The sequence below is a fragment of the Grus americana genome, chromosome 12 (genome assembly GCF_028858705.1).
Source record: "Grus americana isolate bGruAme1 chromosome 12, bGruAme1.mat, whole genome shotgun sequence".
Lineage (NCBI taxonomy): Eukaryota > Metazoa > Chordata > Aves > Gruiformes > Gruidae > Grus > Grus americana.
In genome coordinates this window covers 11,527,464-11,539,944 of record NC_072863.1, presented here as the reverse complement: position 1 = coordinate 11,539,944, position 12,481 = coordinate 11,527,464, and the positions used below count along the sequence as shown (strand labels likewise).

Genomic DNA, 12,481 nt, shown 5'->3' with positions numbered 1-12,481 from the left:
GACTTCATAGTCCTAAAAAGCCATTCTGAAGCTGATGTGTCCCCCGATGTTTCGAGCTAGTTAATAAGGTATGAATCCTCTGAGCATGTGCATTAAAAGCTGTTTGACTGTCACCAATCTTTCACATTTAGAGCGTGGAGACCCCAGCCTTTTCCCAACACAGAGGGCAACACACCTAGCTATCCTGGACACAAGGGAACGTTTCCTCCACTGGTGCACAGAACAAGAAACGGTCCAATTACCCCTTAGTTCAGTCCTTCCCAATCTAGCCAAGTTGTATTGTACCTTCTACTGTCATGTCCAAGCCTGAAGTTGACAGGATTTCTTTTGTTTAAGTACCTGGATCTTTCAGCTTCTCTGCCATTGACTCCAGGCTGGAAACCTCTTCTTCCTGTGGAGCATGGATCACCATCACCGTGGAGCCCAGGATACTCAGGATGCAGCCAATCTTCCCATGAACATTCAGCTGCTCATTCAGGAAGGTGGAAGACAGAACTGCACTGAAAGATGGTAAAAACACCCAAAACCAATTAGGCCAAGGGATGGAGTACCTGAGGGAAGGGACAGAGGAAAGCAGAGCAACTGCTTTCACCACTGAGGGATAGTAGGTGAGGTGAGGGTGCTTCTGAGACTACTTACCTAACAAGGACACTTAGAGCACCTAGTGGAGTTACCAGTGTTGCAGGGGCAAAGGCATAGGCAGCAAAATTTGCTGCTTCTCCAACTCCCACTGCAGAAGAAACTCTGTCAGGTGAGCATCAAAGTAGGAGCAATTCAGCATAATACAAGTTTAAGTGCAGTCAGAAGACAGCCTCAGTTTCCACCTGAGCATCCTGTTTCTCTGAGGTATGTCGTGCAACCAGGAAAGAACAGCACCAGCAAGAACAAGCAGAAGCCTGATACTTGGGAAGACAAGGCTTGTGGTTACACATGGTGATCCTTAGTCACACGTGGCTATGCAGCTGAGCAGTAACTATAGAGAAAATATTTCCTTTATGTCCTCAAAGCCGAAAGGAGTTTTGACGTGTCCCATATTTCTAAGTCATATTTTTTTTCTGGAACAGCTTTTACAGCTTTTTAAAGGGTAAATCAAGTACAATTGGTTTATTAACACTGAAAAGTGTAAAACAGAGCTGCTGAAATCACTGTAGCACTAAACCCACAGTGCTGGATGTGCTGTTATAACATCATCTGGGCAGGCCATTTCAGAAGTGCTTAACCCAACCCAGTTAGACCAGATCCTATGTAGCAGAGAAACCTGGTAATGCATGAGACTTTAGCATATTTTAGAGTTATAATTAGATCAACAACATCCTCAGACACTCAGATAAAAATCAAGCAGTCAAACAACGATCATAATAATAAAACAAAAGCAACTGGAAGCAATGACAAACACACTCTTAAGTGTGTCTTGCTACAGTTTCAGAGCAGGTACTTACTGCACAGCAGCCCTGCCCACCAAAGCCATTCTTGCAGGTACGCGTGACCTCCTTGCCCTAAGTAAGGAAGAAACCTCAGATGAAGCTACACAAAAGGCTCGTTATCCTCCCAGAACTGCCTTGGAGAAGCAAGCAGGAGCAGCCTGATCTCCTCTAAGTGCAAGGCTGCCTTGGGTCTGCCTGCCTTGTCACATACTGGCCTGACCCAGACATGGGCATGCTCTGATTCTTTTACCCTAAAAGCAAAGATTTTATTCCCTGGTCCTCCCGCGGTTGAACTACAGCAGTTTCAAGAACATGAGCAGTTCTAGAAACGGGTCTTTGTTGGCTATGGACGATGGTTGGCTATCTCTGTGGAAAAAGTCTACTTTTAAACCAAAAACTCCCCACAGGCAAGGAGGGGCGGCCAAGGCCTAGTGGTGGCCGGACTGTCCGAGTGGAGACTGACGTGGCCTGAAGTGTCTGGGGAACGCACCTCCAGGGGGGAGCAGCTGCAGTGACAGCCTGGGGGTGGTCTGCCCAAGACCCAGAGGCGGAGATGACGGGCCGCTCGCATGGGAGGCACCGGAGCGTTTCTCCCTTCCTTCCTTCCTTCCGTCCCGTTAGCCCGAGGCCCTCCCCCCCGGCCCGAGGGCGGCGGTACCTGCCCTGGCGCGGCCGCGGCGGCACAGCCGGACCAGCCCCTTTTTCTTGAGGATGAAGCTGCCGCCGATGAAGGCGCTGGAGGCCAAGGCCAGGCCCAGCCCCATGTAGAAGCCGGCCCGACCGCCCGCGCCTCCCATGGCAGCCCCGCCGCCGCTAGCCGCTGCTTCCGGTGCGCCGCCAGCACCCTTCCCCCGGCGCCGGGCGGAGCGGAACGGGCGGCGCGGGCCGCACGGTCGGGGGTAGTCTATGCCGGCGCACCGGGCCTGGCTTCCGCCCAGGGCAGGCGGGATGTGGCGTTGAGCGGGGCCGGAGGTGGCTCTGGCAGCGAGGTTTGGGGTTGAGCGCGCGGTTAGGCCCTGTCGGGGGTGTCATCCCGACAGCAGCGCAGCCCTGGGCCCCGGAAAGGCACCAGTTTTCCCCGCTGCCGCCCCTGTGCGGGACGCCTGTGGGCGAGAGCCTGGACTGGGGGTGTTGAGCTGGGCTTACCTTGTAGAAGCCTTCTTGGTGACGAGGTAATTGTATCTTGTTTTCCAAGCTGAAGAAGAAAGGATGAGTAAAAGCAAGGACGATGCTCCGCATGAGCTGGAGAGCCAGTTCGTGCTGCGACTGCCACCGGTAAGAGACCATTCAGTCTGGTGCAGCTGAAGTGGCTGCCATCATTTTTACGCACAGCTCAGTCCAGTTTGCTTGACGAGCACTGGGCTTGGAAGGGGAATTAGCAAGGTGGGTGAAGTCAGTGGGAAATCTGCAGACCTGGCAAGGTACATGGAAGCAGACTGGATGCTTTTGCCTTTGGATAGCCCATTCCCACTCATTTGAACAGATTTTTCACGGCCTCCTCTTGAGAGGTGCTCCTGTGACACAGAGCAGGAGGCTCAGAAGACAAAGAATTAGGGAGGAAATTTCTGTAAGGGTAGAGCTTTAGCAAGTGCTGGGTCTTCACTTGCTATGACTGTCAGTGCACTTGATGCTATTTGTTAGATACTTAAAGCTGAGGCTGTGTCCTGCTGAGATCATGAGAGCTTGGGGAGGAGAGCTGTAACTTCCTCCAGAGCAGTGGTCTTTTGGCAGGGTATCTTGGTTGGCCTTACCAGCCGTATCGTGTTGGGGGTGTGAAGGGCGCTGGGTTAACACGTGGTATTGGGAGGAGGGTACAATTTTCATTGCGGCTCTTGCAGTTGTTTTTTTGTGTTGGGATGGCAGAGGTGTTTCAAGCTGGGTAGGTTGGACAGAAGCCTTCGGTGATTCTCAGAGGGAGCACACCCAGTCCTGACATAAGTCTGTCCAACCTTCCCAGGAATATGCCTCCACTGTGCGGCGAGCAGTACAGTCCGGGAATGTCAACTTGAAGGACAGGCTCACCATTGAGCTACACGGTGAGTGAGCAGGATCAGGGCATCTTAAAATTCTGACTGTCCACAAGTGAAGCTGTGCAACTTGCATGTGTTTTTCTGTGAGATTTCTGTCGCTCAGGAATGTATTGCACAGTTTAGCTGTTTAGAGACAGCACTAACCTGTCCCATGGCTTTCTGCAGCGGATGGGCGCCATGGGATTGTCCGTGTAGACCGGGTGCCACTGGCAGCCAAGCTGGTGGATCTCCCCTGCATCATCGAGAGCTTAAAAACCATTGACAAGAAAACCTTCTATAAAACAGCAGATATTTGCCAGGTATGGGCTGTCCTTCTTGCCTGCCCTAACAGCTTAACTCCTTGCTTCCCTCCCCAGGAAAAACTCTTGTACACTTTGGCAGCTGGACACCCAGTATAACATGGCCAATTTCTGTATTTTCACAATATTAGCAGTTTAAAATTTCCCACTCTGCTTGGTGTTTAGAAATCCCATTTCTGAAGCACGAAATGTGATTGTTCTTGTAATAGCTTAACTGCTGCTGTGTTTAGTTATGAACTGAGCTGGGTACGAAACATGTTTCTCCTACCCCATGCTCGTGAATCCCTTTGGCTCACAACATGCAGCGGCCAGTCACTGTTCATTTTCCAGAAAACCTTTCACATCCTTTTGTCCTTTCATTATGATAAGCACCCTTTGTGTTTATGTGGGGATTCCAGATGCTTGTTTGCACTGTGGATGGTGATCTCTACCCCCCTTTGGAAGAGCAAACTATGAGCACTGACCCCAAGGCAAACAAGAAGAAGGACAAGGACAGAGAGAAGAAATTCATCTGGAACCATGGCAGTGAGTAGAGGCTGTGCTAAACTCCTCCATCCTATCACCCTGGTGTCCCCACAGCTGTGCAGGGCACTCGTCACTGCCATATCCTGGCTCTGCTGCTGCTCCATTTTCAGTGCTGTCTCTGTTCCTGAAGGGATCTTCTCCCTTTTGGAATGCAGCTCTCCCATTAGGCCATATGCCTGACATATGCAATCTGTTTCCTCTGTCACAGTCACCCTTCCCCTGAAAAATGTACGGAAGAGACGATTCCGGAAGACAGCTAAGAAGAAGGTGAGTTGCTTCTTAATGCAGATGCAATAACCAAGGGATAGGAAGACAGAGACATTAGAGCTGTAACCGTCTTTTAGTCCAGAAAACATGTAACTTCTTAATTTTGTTTTACATGTTTCCATGCCTGAGATGAGGGTGAAGGGAGGGTAGTAGATTTAAACACCTGTTTGGGTGCTTCCTCCATGTTTTCCAAGATGCTCCTGAGGGAAGAATCCTCTGTGCAGATGCAGCTGCAGGAATGGAGTCTAGCAGTTCTCTGCACATCTCTTCCTGCTCATAGAGAAGAAAGGAAGACTCACATGGAAATGAGGCTTCACTCATTCCTGCTTTTCCAGCTGAAATCATCTCTTTATGCATGGCCTGTTCACTTCCCCAACAAGTAACACTACAAATAGCATAACTGTCATTTCAGCTGGGGGAGTGACAACAGATGGAGCTCAGAGACTGTGCATATGCACAAGCCAGGCAAGGTGCTGGGGAGACGCAGCACCGTGAGGCTGCGAAGACTTGTTCTTCTCTGCCTTGCAGTTTCTGAGAACAGGATGGAGTGCTCTTTTGCTCGACATTTGGGAAACAAATTACTTGAGATGTTCTTATAGCCCACAGGAGAGATTTGATGTCACTGCATTAAGATTCCTGGGTAATTTAAAAGTGAAAAATGAAACCTTATTTTGAGTTAGATGGGAAGGAGTTGAGTTGGCCATCCATCAGGAAACAGTACCTCAAGGACTTTCTGCATACACACAGAAAGTCTTATTTCATAAGTAGTATAAGAAGAAAAGTGAGAGCATACAGCCCACCAAGGAGCTGTGTACAAAAAAGATGGATTGCTTTCTGGAGGTGCATAAATTACTTTCAGGGCGAGCATGAGTAAAGGCTGAACAGAAGGCATAAGAGAAGATGCTTGAAACAGGGCTCTGTCCAGAGGTGGAGGGTTGGGGTTGACCAGCACCAGCAGCGCACATGAGGCCTTTAACAGTGTGTATGTTCTCTTTCCACTCTCTGGCCCAGTATATTGAGTCTCCTGATGTGGAAAAAGAGGTGAAGCGTCTCCTGAGCACAGATGCTGAAGCTGTCAGTGTCCGTATCCTTTTAGGAGGAAAAAAAAGCTCAAGTGGAGGATGGGACACTATGTGTGACCTGGAGGTTGTGGAAAGGAGACACAAATTCAGCTTTGGCTGTGAGAGACTAGGAGATAAGCAGATGAGGCACAGAAGTTTTGGACCTTCATTTTTGCCTTTTTCAAAGCTCATTGTTTTTTCCTGATGACCCGTTGTACTGAGCAGGAACTTAAGTAACAGCAGAGGGGAAATTACCAAAAAGGGGGCTCGGGTGGTTCATCCTGGATATCCATAGCTGCCAGTCGGGGCTTGGAGGGGTAGTGGTCTGCAGTTTTTAGCATTCTTCTATCATACTGCATCTTTCATGTTCTTCTTTTTCCCTTGACTCATCTGGTACTGCTGCCAGGCTGGGAAGTCATTGCTGAAGATGAAACAAAAGAAGTAGACAACCATGGTTCACTCACCAGCCTGGACATCTCCTCCCCAGGGATGTCAGGACATAAGCAAGGCCATGGGTCCTCAGGTGCAGTGGGGAGGGCTGTTGTTTTCTTTCTAGCCACTAAGTAATCAGTTGGGCCCATTCTCTCTGGGGTAAGCCCTAACCAGAGTGAAGGAGAGAGGGTGTTGAGACAGGCACCCTGTACTGACATGGTTGGTCCCTGGCCAGCAAAGGGTGCTGGGAGGTCATCAGCTGTGTTTTTCCTCTTCACTTTTGCATTCCCCTAGAACATGATGAACTGCGGGAGATATTTAATGACATCAGTAGCAGCAGTGAAGATGAAGATGAGAGGGATCATCATGATGATGAAGACCTGAACATCATGGACACTGAGGAGGACCTAGAGAGGCAGCTGCAGGACAAGCTGAATGAGTCTGATGGGCAGCAACAGGAGAATGAGGGATCCAACCAGATGGGTGAGTGGGTGGCAGAGCACAGCAGAATCACCGGGGTGCCAGGCAGGCTGCACTCCTCAGCTCTTCTGCTGCTCTGGGTCTGAGCTCACTCTGTCTTCCAGTCATGGGGATCCAGAAACAGATTGACAACCTGAAAAGTAAACTCCAGGAGACGCAGGACAGGAGGAAGCGCCAGGAAGATCTCATCATGAAAGTGGAGAACCTAGCTCTCAAGGTAAGAGCTTTCCTGGACTCTCTTCAAGTCTGCTTAGCACAGGCTTGCCATTAGCTCCAGCAAACTGATTCAGCTGCTGCTCTGGAAAAGCCAGGGACCTTTGCCTGCTGGGTTAAAAATAATTGTGGTGTGACCATACATACTCCAGCATTTCCCCACGGAGGCAAAGCAATCTATGAAACTGCTGGGGGCTGATTTTTAGTGCAGCTTAGGGCTTGCTGCACCATTTGATATGTTATGCCAGCACCCATTCAGTTGAGAACACTTTGGTATCTGTGGTATGGCATGTTTGTCTCTGCAGACCCGTCTCCAGGCCGTGCTGGATGAGTTCAAGCAGCAGGAAGAGCGAGAGAAGCAGCAGGTGAGGAAACTCGCACAGTGGAGTGGGAAGGACTAGGGCATGACATGGTTCTAGGCTTGGCCTCTGACAAAGTTTCCTGAATCTTGTACTACACCAGCTGCTTTGAACTCCAGTGTTACAGATCAGGTGTGGTTGTACATCATCTGTAGTTGCATGGATCTTCCTAAGGCACAAGGAGGTATAGGAAATGGGGTTGATTACAGCCTTCCTTCTGGAGGAGTAGTGAGCCAAAACATGTCTAGTCAGCAGTCCAATGCTGCTAGGATTGATGCCTGGGGTAAAACATGACACAGAAACCCACTAGTACCCTTGTACAAGAAAGGCAGTAGCTGCAGGGTCTTGGCAGATTTCCTGCCTGGGCAACTCTGCTGAGTTTCAACCAGATATTAAGGCAGGAGGTTGCCACTCCCAGGTTCCTGTTGTGTGGTTTCACCTTGTGGGCAGTGCTGAGTTCTGCCCAGAGGTGCCCAGGCACAGCTCCCTGCAGTGTACAGGCAAAGGTGGAAGATCTGCAGAAACACAGAAGTGCTTGGGCTGGAGCTGCCAGGAGGCCCAGCCATGCCTTACTAAAATGCCTTGCTCCTTCTTCCCAGATGATGTCCCTGCAGGAGCAGCTGGAGTCCCTCATGGAGAAGTGAGGAACGGGCCTGGGTCTTTATTCCTGCAAGCAGAGCTGGAGTTGGTGTTCATCTGCCATGCTGAAGTCTGCTCTAGTCACACTACTCTGCAGCCAGATGTGCTCCTGGGTTGTGCTAGAGGCCCCGTGTCTAGAGCTGCTCTCACATACGTTGTGCTGGTCTTGGCTAGTGGAGCTAAAGAATTGGACTATGCCTGTGAGAGCAGCCAAAACGCTGGATTTACTGTAAGTATTCAGCACCATTCTCCCACAGGGGTTTAGTTCTCCCTAGCACAGTGTGGTGCAGCTTTCTGCATCTTACTGAGTCTTGGACTTGATGGGCTGTGGCCTGGTAGGAGCTTGTTCTTGTGTTTGAGGAATGCTTGTGTCTGCAAATCAGACTCAATAAAGTACCATTTCCAACCCATGTCTGTTCCTCCATGGTTGCTGGAGCACGGACTAGCATTGCCTCCTGCCAGTTTATGCCTGACCACACACAGGCCCTGGCTGGTTCTCACACTGTTGCTGGGCTCCTTTGCTGAAATGCTTCTTGTGTTGCTGGGTCAAAGGGAGGCTGCGTGCGAAGGGGACCCTGTGAGCTGTCACCCTGTTGGAGAAATGAGGCCCTCCTGATCAGGGTGTTTCTTTAATTCCTCACAGACTAGGCAGGCAAATCCCAGATTAACCTGGCAGGGTGGGAAGAGGATTAGAAAGGCAGTTCCAGAATGCAGCAGAGGGCACCGTGGGCTTCAGTGAGGGTGTGCCACGGTGGGACACCCCTCGGGACAACCGGAAGGGCAGGGAAAGGGGAGAAGGCTTCCAAGCTCTGCTGCCAGCACAGAAAGCGAAAGGCCAGGAGCAGCCCTGGGAGATGACATGTGTGTCCAGATAGCTGAGAAATGGAGATACCCTGAGGAAGACACGGAGCTCAGGGAAGGCCAGAGCAAACCTGTGTGCATGTGCCTGTGACTTGCTCCTGGGGGCCAGCAGGAGCAGCCATGGAAGAAACCTACCTGCTGAACGTGGAAGGGGTCAAAAAGAAGATTCTGCATGGAGGCCGTGGGGAGCTGCCAAAGCTGCAGGATGGGAGCAAGGTAAGTCGTCTTGGTTGTTACCCCAGAGCACGAGGAGAGGGGAGTAGGTCGAACACCACCACCCCTGCCCATTATGGTTAGATTCCCTGCTCACAAGCCAAGCTCCAGGTCTGTACGGGGACATCCCTTGCAAGATGGGTGCAGGAAGGCCTGTTTTGGGCACAGGCAGCCACATTGCCCCCACAGTGACAACTGACATTGCCCACTGCCTTCACCTTGCATTGGTGCTGTTACCCACCTCCTCCCTCTGTCCTGGGGCCATTTGAGCTTGGTGGCCATGACTGGTTGCTGGAAATCTGCCTTTCCTGACATGTATCAAACAGGAGTGAGGGGCGCCAATGGGGAGCTTTTGGGGGTTTTCAAGATTCCCTAGCTCACAGGTATGAGCAGATGAGTGTGGATTCTGCCAGATCCTTGTGCCTGCTGTGGGAGCGTTAGCTGTACTGGGTTATAAAGGGGGAGCCAAAGAGCACAGCAACATATAGCACAGATGCATATTAAGACACTCTACCATCTACTTACTGTCTAAGACAAGTGAGTAGGAGGCACAGTCTCCTGCTGTGGATGCAGAGCTGCCAATCAAACCAGCACCTTGCTGGGAACAGGCTTGATCCCACATCCTGACCCCACGGCAGAGGGATTCAGGGCTGGTGAGGAGATGGAGGGCTCTCATTGCGGTGCCTGCTCGGTCTCAACACTGAGCTTTCTCTGGGGCAGATCACCTTCCACTTCCAGACACTAAAGGATGACTTTGAGCGGACAGTGATTGATGACAGCCGGAAAGCTGGCATCCCCATGGAGATCATCGTGGGCAAGATGTTCAAGCTGGAGATCTGGGAGACGCTGCTCAGCTCCATGAGAGTCGGGGAGGTGGCAGAGTTCTGGTGCGACGCCATTGTGAGTGAGGGGCCTGTGGATGCCTTCTCCCCTCCTTTCTGCAGAGCCAGGGCATAGGGCCGTGCACCCTAGAGATGCTTCAGCCTTGCCTGGTGCAAGCACAGGGGGCACAGGTGTCACTTAGCCACAGTACCAGGGGGGCTGCCCCAGAGGAAGGGGGTGCAGGCTAGCCCCATGCAGCTGAGCAGGGTGCTCCCCCTCTTTGCAGCACACAGGCATGTATGCCCTGGTCTCCAGGGGCATGCGGAGGATCGCGGAGGGCCGAGACCCCCTAGAAGGGCAGAAGCACCGCTGTGGCATGGGCAACATGTTTGACTACCACAGCATGGGCTATGGTGACCTGGATGAGCTGCAGCGGACACCACAGCCTCTCATATTCATTATGGAGCTGTTCCGGGTAAGGGGGATGGTGGGGATGGCTGTCAGCGTGGGGGTGGCCAGGGCAGGCAGCTCAGCTCCCACTGCCCATGCAGGTGGAGGAGCCCTCAGCATACAAGCGTGACACCTGGGCCATGAGTAAGGAGGAGAAGCTGGCAGCAGTGCCTGTGCTGCACAGCGAGGGCAACCGCCATGTCCTCCGCAAGGAGTTTGGGCAGGCAGCGGTGAAGTACCAGGAGGCTGTCATCTGCCTGAGGAACCTCCAGGCTAAGGTGAGCAGGATCCAGCCACCTCCTTGTCACCCCTGCTTGGGTTTCCTCAGCAAAGCACTCCCTTGAGGGCCCTGGGTGTCCGGGAGGGACCAGCTGCAGCCATGAACCGCCTACTGTGGCTCCCTGGGGCAGGAGAAGCCATGGGAGGATGGCTGGCTGAAGCTAGAGAGCCTGGTCACACCACTGGTGCTCAACTACTGCCAGTGCCAGATGGAGCTGGGCGAGTACTACGAGGTGCTGGAGCACACGACGGAGCTACTCCAGAAACACAATGGTATGCATGCCCTGCATCCCACCCATCCATTGTGCCCACGGTCCCCAGGGACTCTGTCCTCTGGATCCATGACAATGCTCATCCCGTGTCCCTCTGCCTGTGATGGTACTTAGGTCATCTGGATCCCTATGTCCCCCAAATTCCTTCGTTTCCCCTGCCCACGATGGTACCTTGCAGCCCCTGTCCTTTAGGTCCCCCTGCCCATGATGTTGTTCCACATCATCCAGAGCCCCCTGCTCACCATGGTTCCCCTTGCCCATGATGATCCCTGCATCCCCTGTCCCCTGGTGTGCACAGTGGTATGTGTGTGGCCCAGGTACCCCTGCCCATGATGGTACCCCTACCTACAAGTGTGTCCACCTCATGTTCTCCTGCCTACAATGCTACCTGTGCTCTATGTTCCCTGGGTTCCCAGGGTCTCCAGCTCCTGTAGCTGGTGGCCCTGAACTGCAGGAACCCCGACGGGGCCTCTCCTCTCCCGGCAGACAACGCCAAGGCCTATTTCAAGCGGGCGAAGGCCCATGCTGCTGTCTGGAATGAGCGGGAGGCACGGGAGGATTTCCTGCAGGTGGCTCACCTCGACCCCTCCATGGCAGCTGCTGTGAAGAAGGAGCTGAAGCAGCTGGGAGAGAGGATGAGGAAGAAGCATGTGGAAGATCAGAAGCGCTACCAGGGGCTCTTCCAGCCACCCCAGGGGCCACGGGCCAGTGAGGGGCAGGAGAACACGGTGAGGGGTGACAGGGCGATGCTGTGGGAAGAGGCACCCCAGGGTGAGGCTGGGGTCCTGGCAACCCCTGGGCAGGAGGAGCAGGGTGCGGGGACCAAAGAAGCAGAACAACCAGGGGCTGACCAAGCAGAACAAGGGACTCCCGGGACTGGGTGTGAAGGGGTAGTGCCAGGAGGAGCAGTAGCCCAGGGGCTGCTTGTGGGGGTGGAGGTGAAAGCAAGAGATGGGATGGGACTGGAGGAAGAAGCAAACCTGGGCACCTGTGGGGCAGAGCCAGAGAGCTGGGGAGCAGAGAGGGGGGCAGAGGAGAAGGATAAGAAAGAGGAGGAGGGGGGAGAGGAGGAAGAGGAAAAGGTGGAGGAAGATGAAGAGAGCCCAGTAGCAGAGATGGAAAAGCTGGCTGTAGGGCAATGTGGGGCAGCAGGGCTTGGGCAGGGGCTAGAGCAGGGAGCCAGTGGAGCAAAGGGAGCTGGCACAGGGACTGTGGCTGTGGCTGAGCCAGGCAGAGCCCCAGAGCTGGGGGCCCCCAGCAAAGGGCTGGGGGCAGCCGAGGGGCCCCCAGAGCTGGAGGATGAAACATTCAGAGAGGTGCTGGAAGAGAGGAACTGTGGGGAGCAGCGAGCAGGCAGCAGCCAAGGAAATGCTGGAGAAGGCAACATCCCCCCAGAGAGCTTCACCCACAGGGGAGTGTTCTAGACCAGGCACTCAGGGGCAGACAAGGAGCTGGGTGGAGGGGCAGAAGTACCCCAGTGCCCCATAGCAGCCTGGGAAGGGGGTGATTCACCCCCCATGGAGGTCAGCAAGAACAGAGAGGTCAGGGCCATGACCCTGGGGCACAGCCAGCCCTGAGCAGTGCTGGTTACCCCTGGATGGGGGAAAAGCTGCCGGACCACTGAGGATGAGGCACTGCACAGGCAGCGGGGCTGCTATAACCTGAGAGCGAGCCCTAGGGCTGGGGCATGGCCCTGCCGTGACACAGGAATAATGCTGTCCTCACCCTGCCGCTGCTGGGACCACCAGCTCTGCTGTGCAGCAGCAACTGCTGCTTCCCTGCCCTGACTCATCGGCTCCAGCGCCTTTCAGCTGCGCTCCGCTGAGCTTTGCTGTCTGAGAAATAAAAGCTCTTC

General features: G+C 53.2%; 3 protein-coding genes across 6 annotated transcripts in view; 2 read left to right on the top strand and 1 right to left on the bottom strand.

Moving 5' to 3' along the window:
- LOC129211636 (magnesium transporter NIPA2-like) overlaps positions 1-2,221 on the bottom strand; it is a 4,486-nt gene extending 2,265 nt beyond the window's left edge. The window contains exons 1-4 of one of the 2 annotated variants that reach the window (XM_054839020.1): positions 2,083-2,221; positions 1,440-1,496; positions 640-730; positions 340-500 (exon numbers count right to left, since the gene is read on the bottom strand). In XM_054839020.1, coding sequence (XP_054694995.1) covers positions 340-500; positions 640-730; positions 1,440-1,496; positions 2,083-2,221 — 448 coding nt within the window. Of the gene's footprint in view, positions 1-339; positions 501-639; positions 745-1,439; positions 1,497-2,082 lie in introns of both variants that reach the window. The other variant, XM_054839021.1, reaches the window with a different exon arrangement.
- On the top strand, positions 2,134-8,139 carry TAF7L (TATA-box binding protein associated factor 7 like). Its single transcript, XM_054839019.1, has 12 exons — positions 2,134-2,253; positions 2,620-2,699; positions 3,382-3,460; positions 3,620-3,753; positions 4,152-4,278; positions 4,487-4,545; positions 5,557-5,629; positions 6,013-6,129; positions 6,333-6,521; positions 6,623-6,735; positions 7,037-7,096; positions 7,690-8,139. Exons 1-12 carry the CDS (start codon positions 2,220-2,222, stop codon positions 7,732-7,734), a joined length of 1,110 nt encoding a protein of 369 aa, XP_054694994.1. The 5' UTR covers positions 2,134-2,219; the 3' UTR covers positions 7,735-8,139.
- LOC129211634 (aryl-hydrocarbon-interacting protein-like 1) lies at positions 7,822-12,481 on the top strand. Of its 3 annotated transcripts, none has more exons than XM_054839015.1 (7): positions 7,822-7,958; positions 8,703-8,806; positions 9,524-9,703; positions 9,912-10,100; positions 10,177-10,353; positions 10,486-10,627; positions 11,113-12,481. In XM_054839015.1, the coding sequence occupies exons 2-7, from the start codon at positions 8,711-8,713 to the stop codon at positions 12,048-12,050; spliced, it is 1,722 nt and encodes a 573-aa protein (XP_054694990.1). In that variant the 5' UTR covers positions 7,822-7,958; positions 8,703-8,710; the 3' UTR covers positions 12,051-12,481. The 3 variants fall into 3 exon arrangements, with proteins under 3 accessions (XP_054694990.1, XP_054694992.1, XP_054694991.1); XM_054839017.1 differs by having other exon boundaries at positions 7,823-7,958; positions 8,700-8,806; XM_054839016.1 differs by having other exon boundaries at positions 7,848-7,958; positions 8,601-8,806.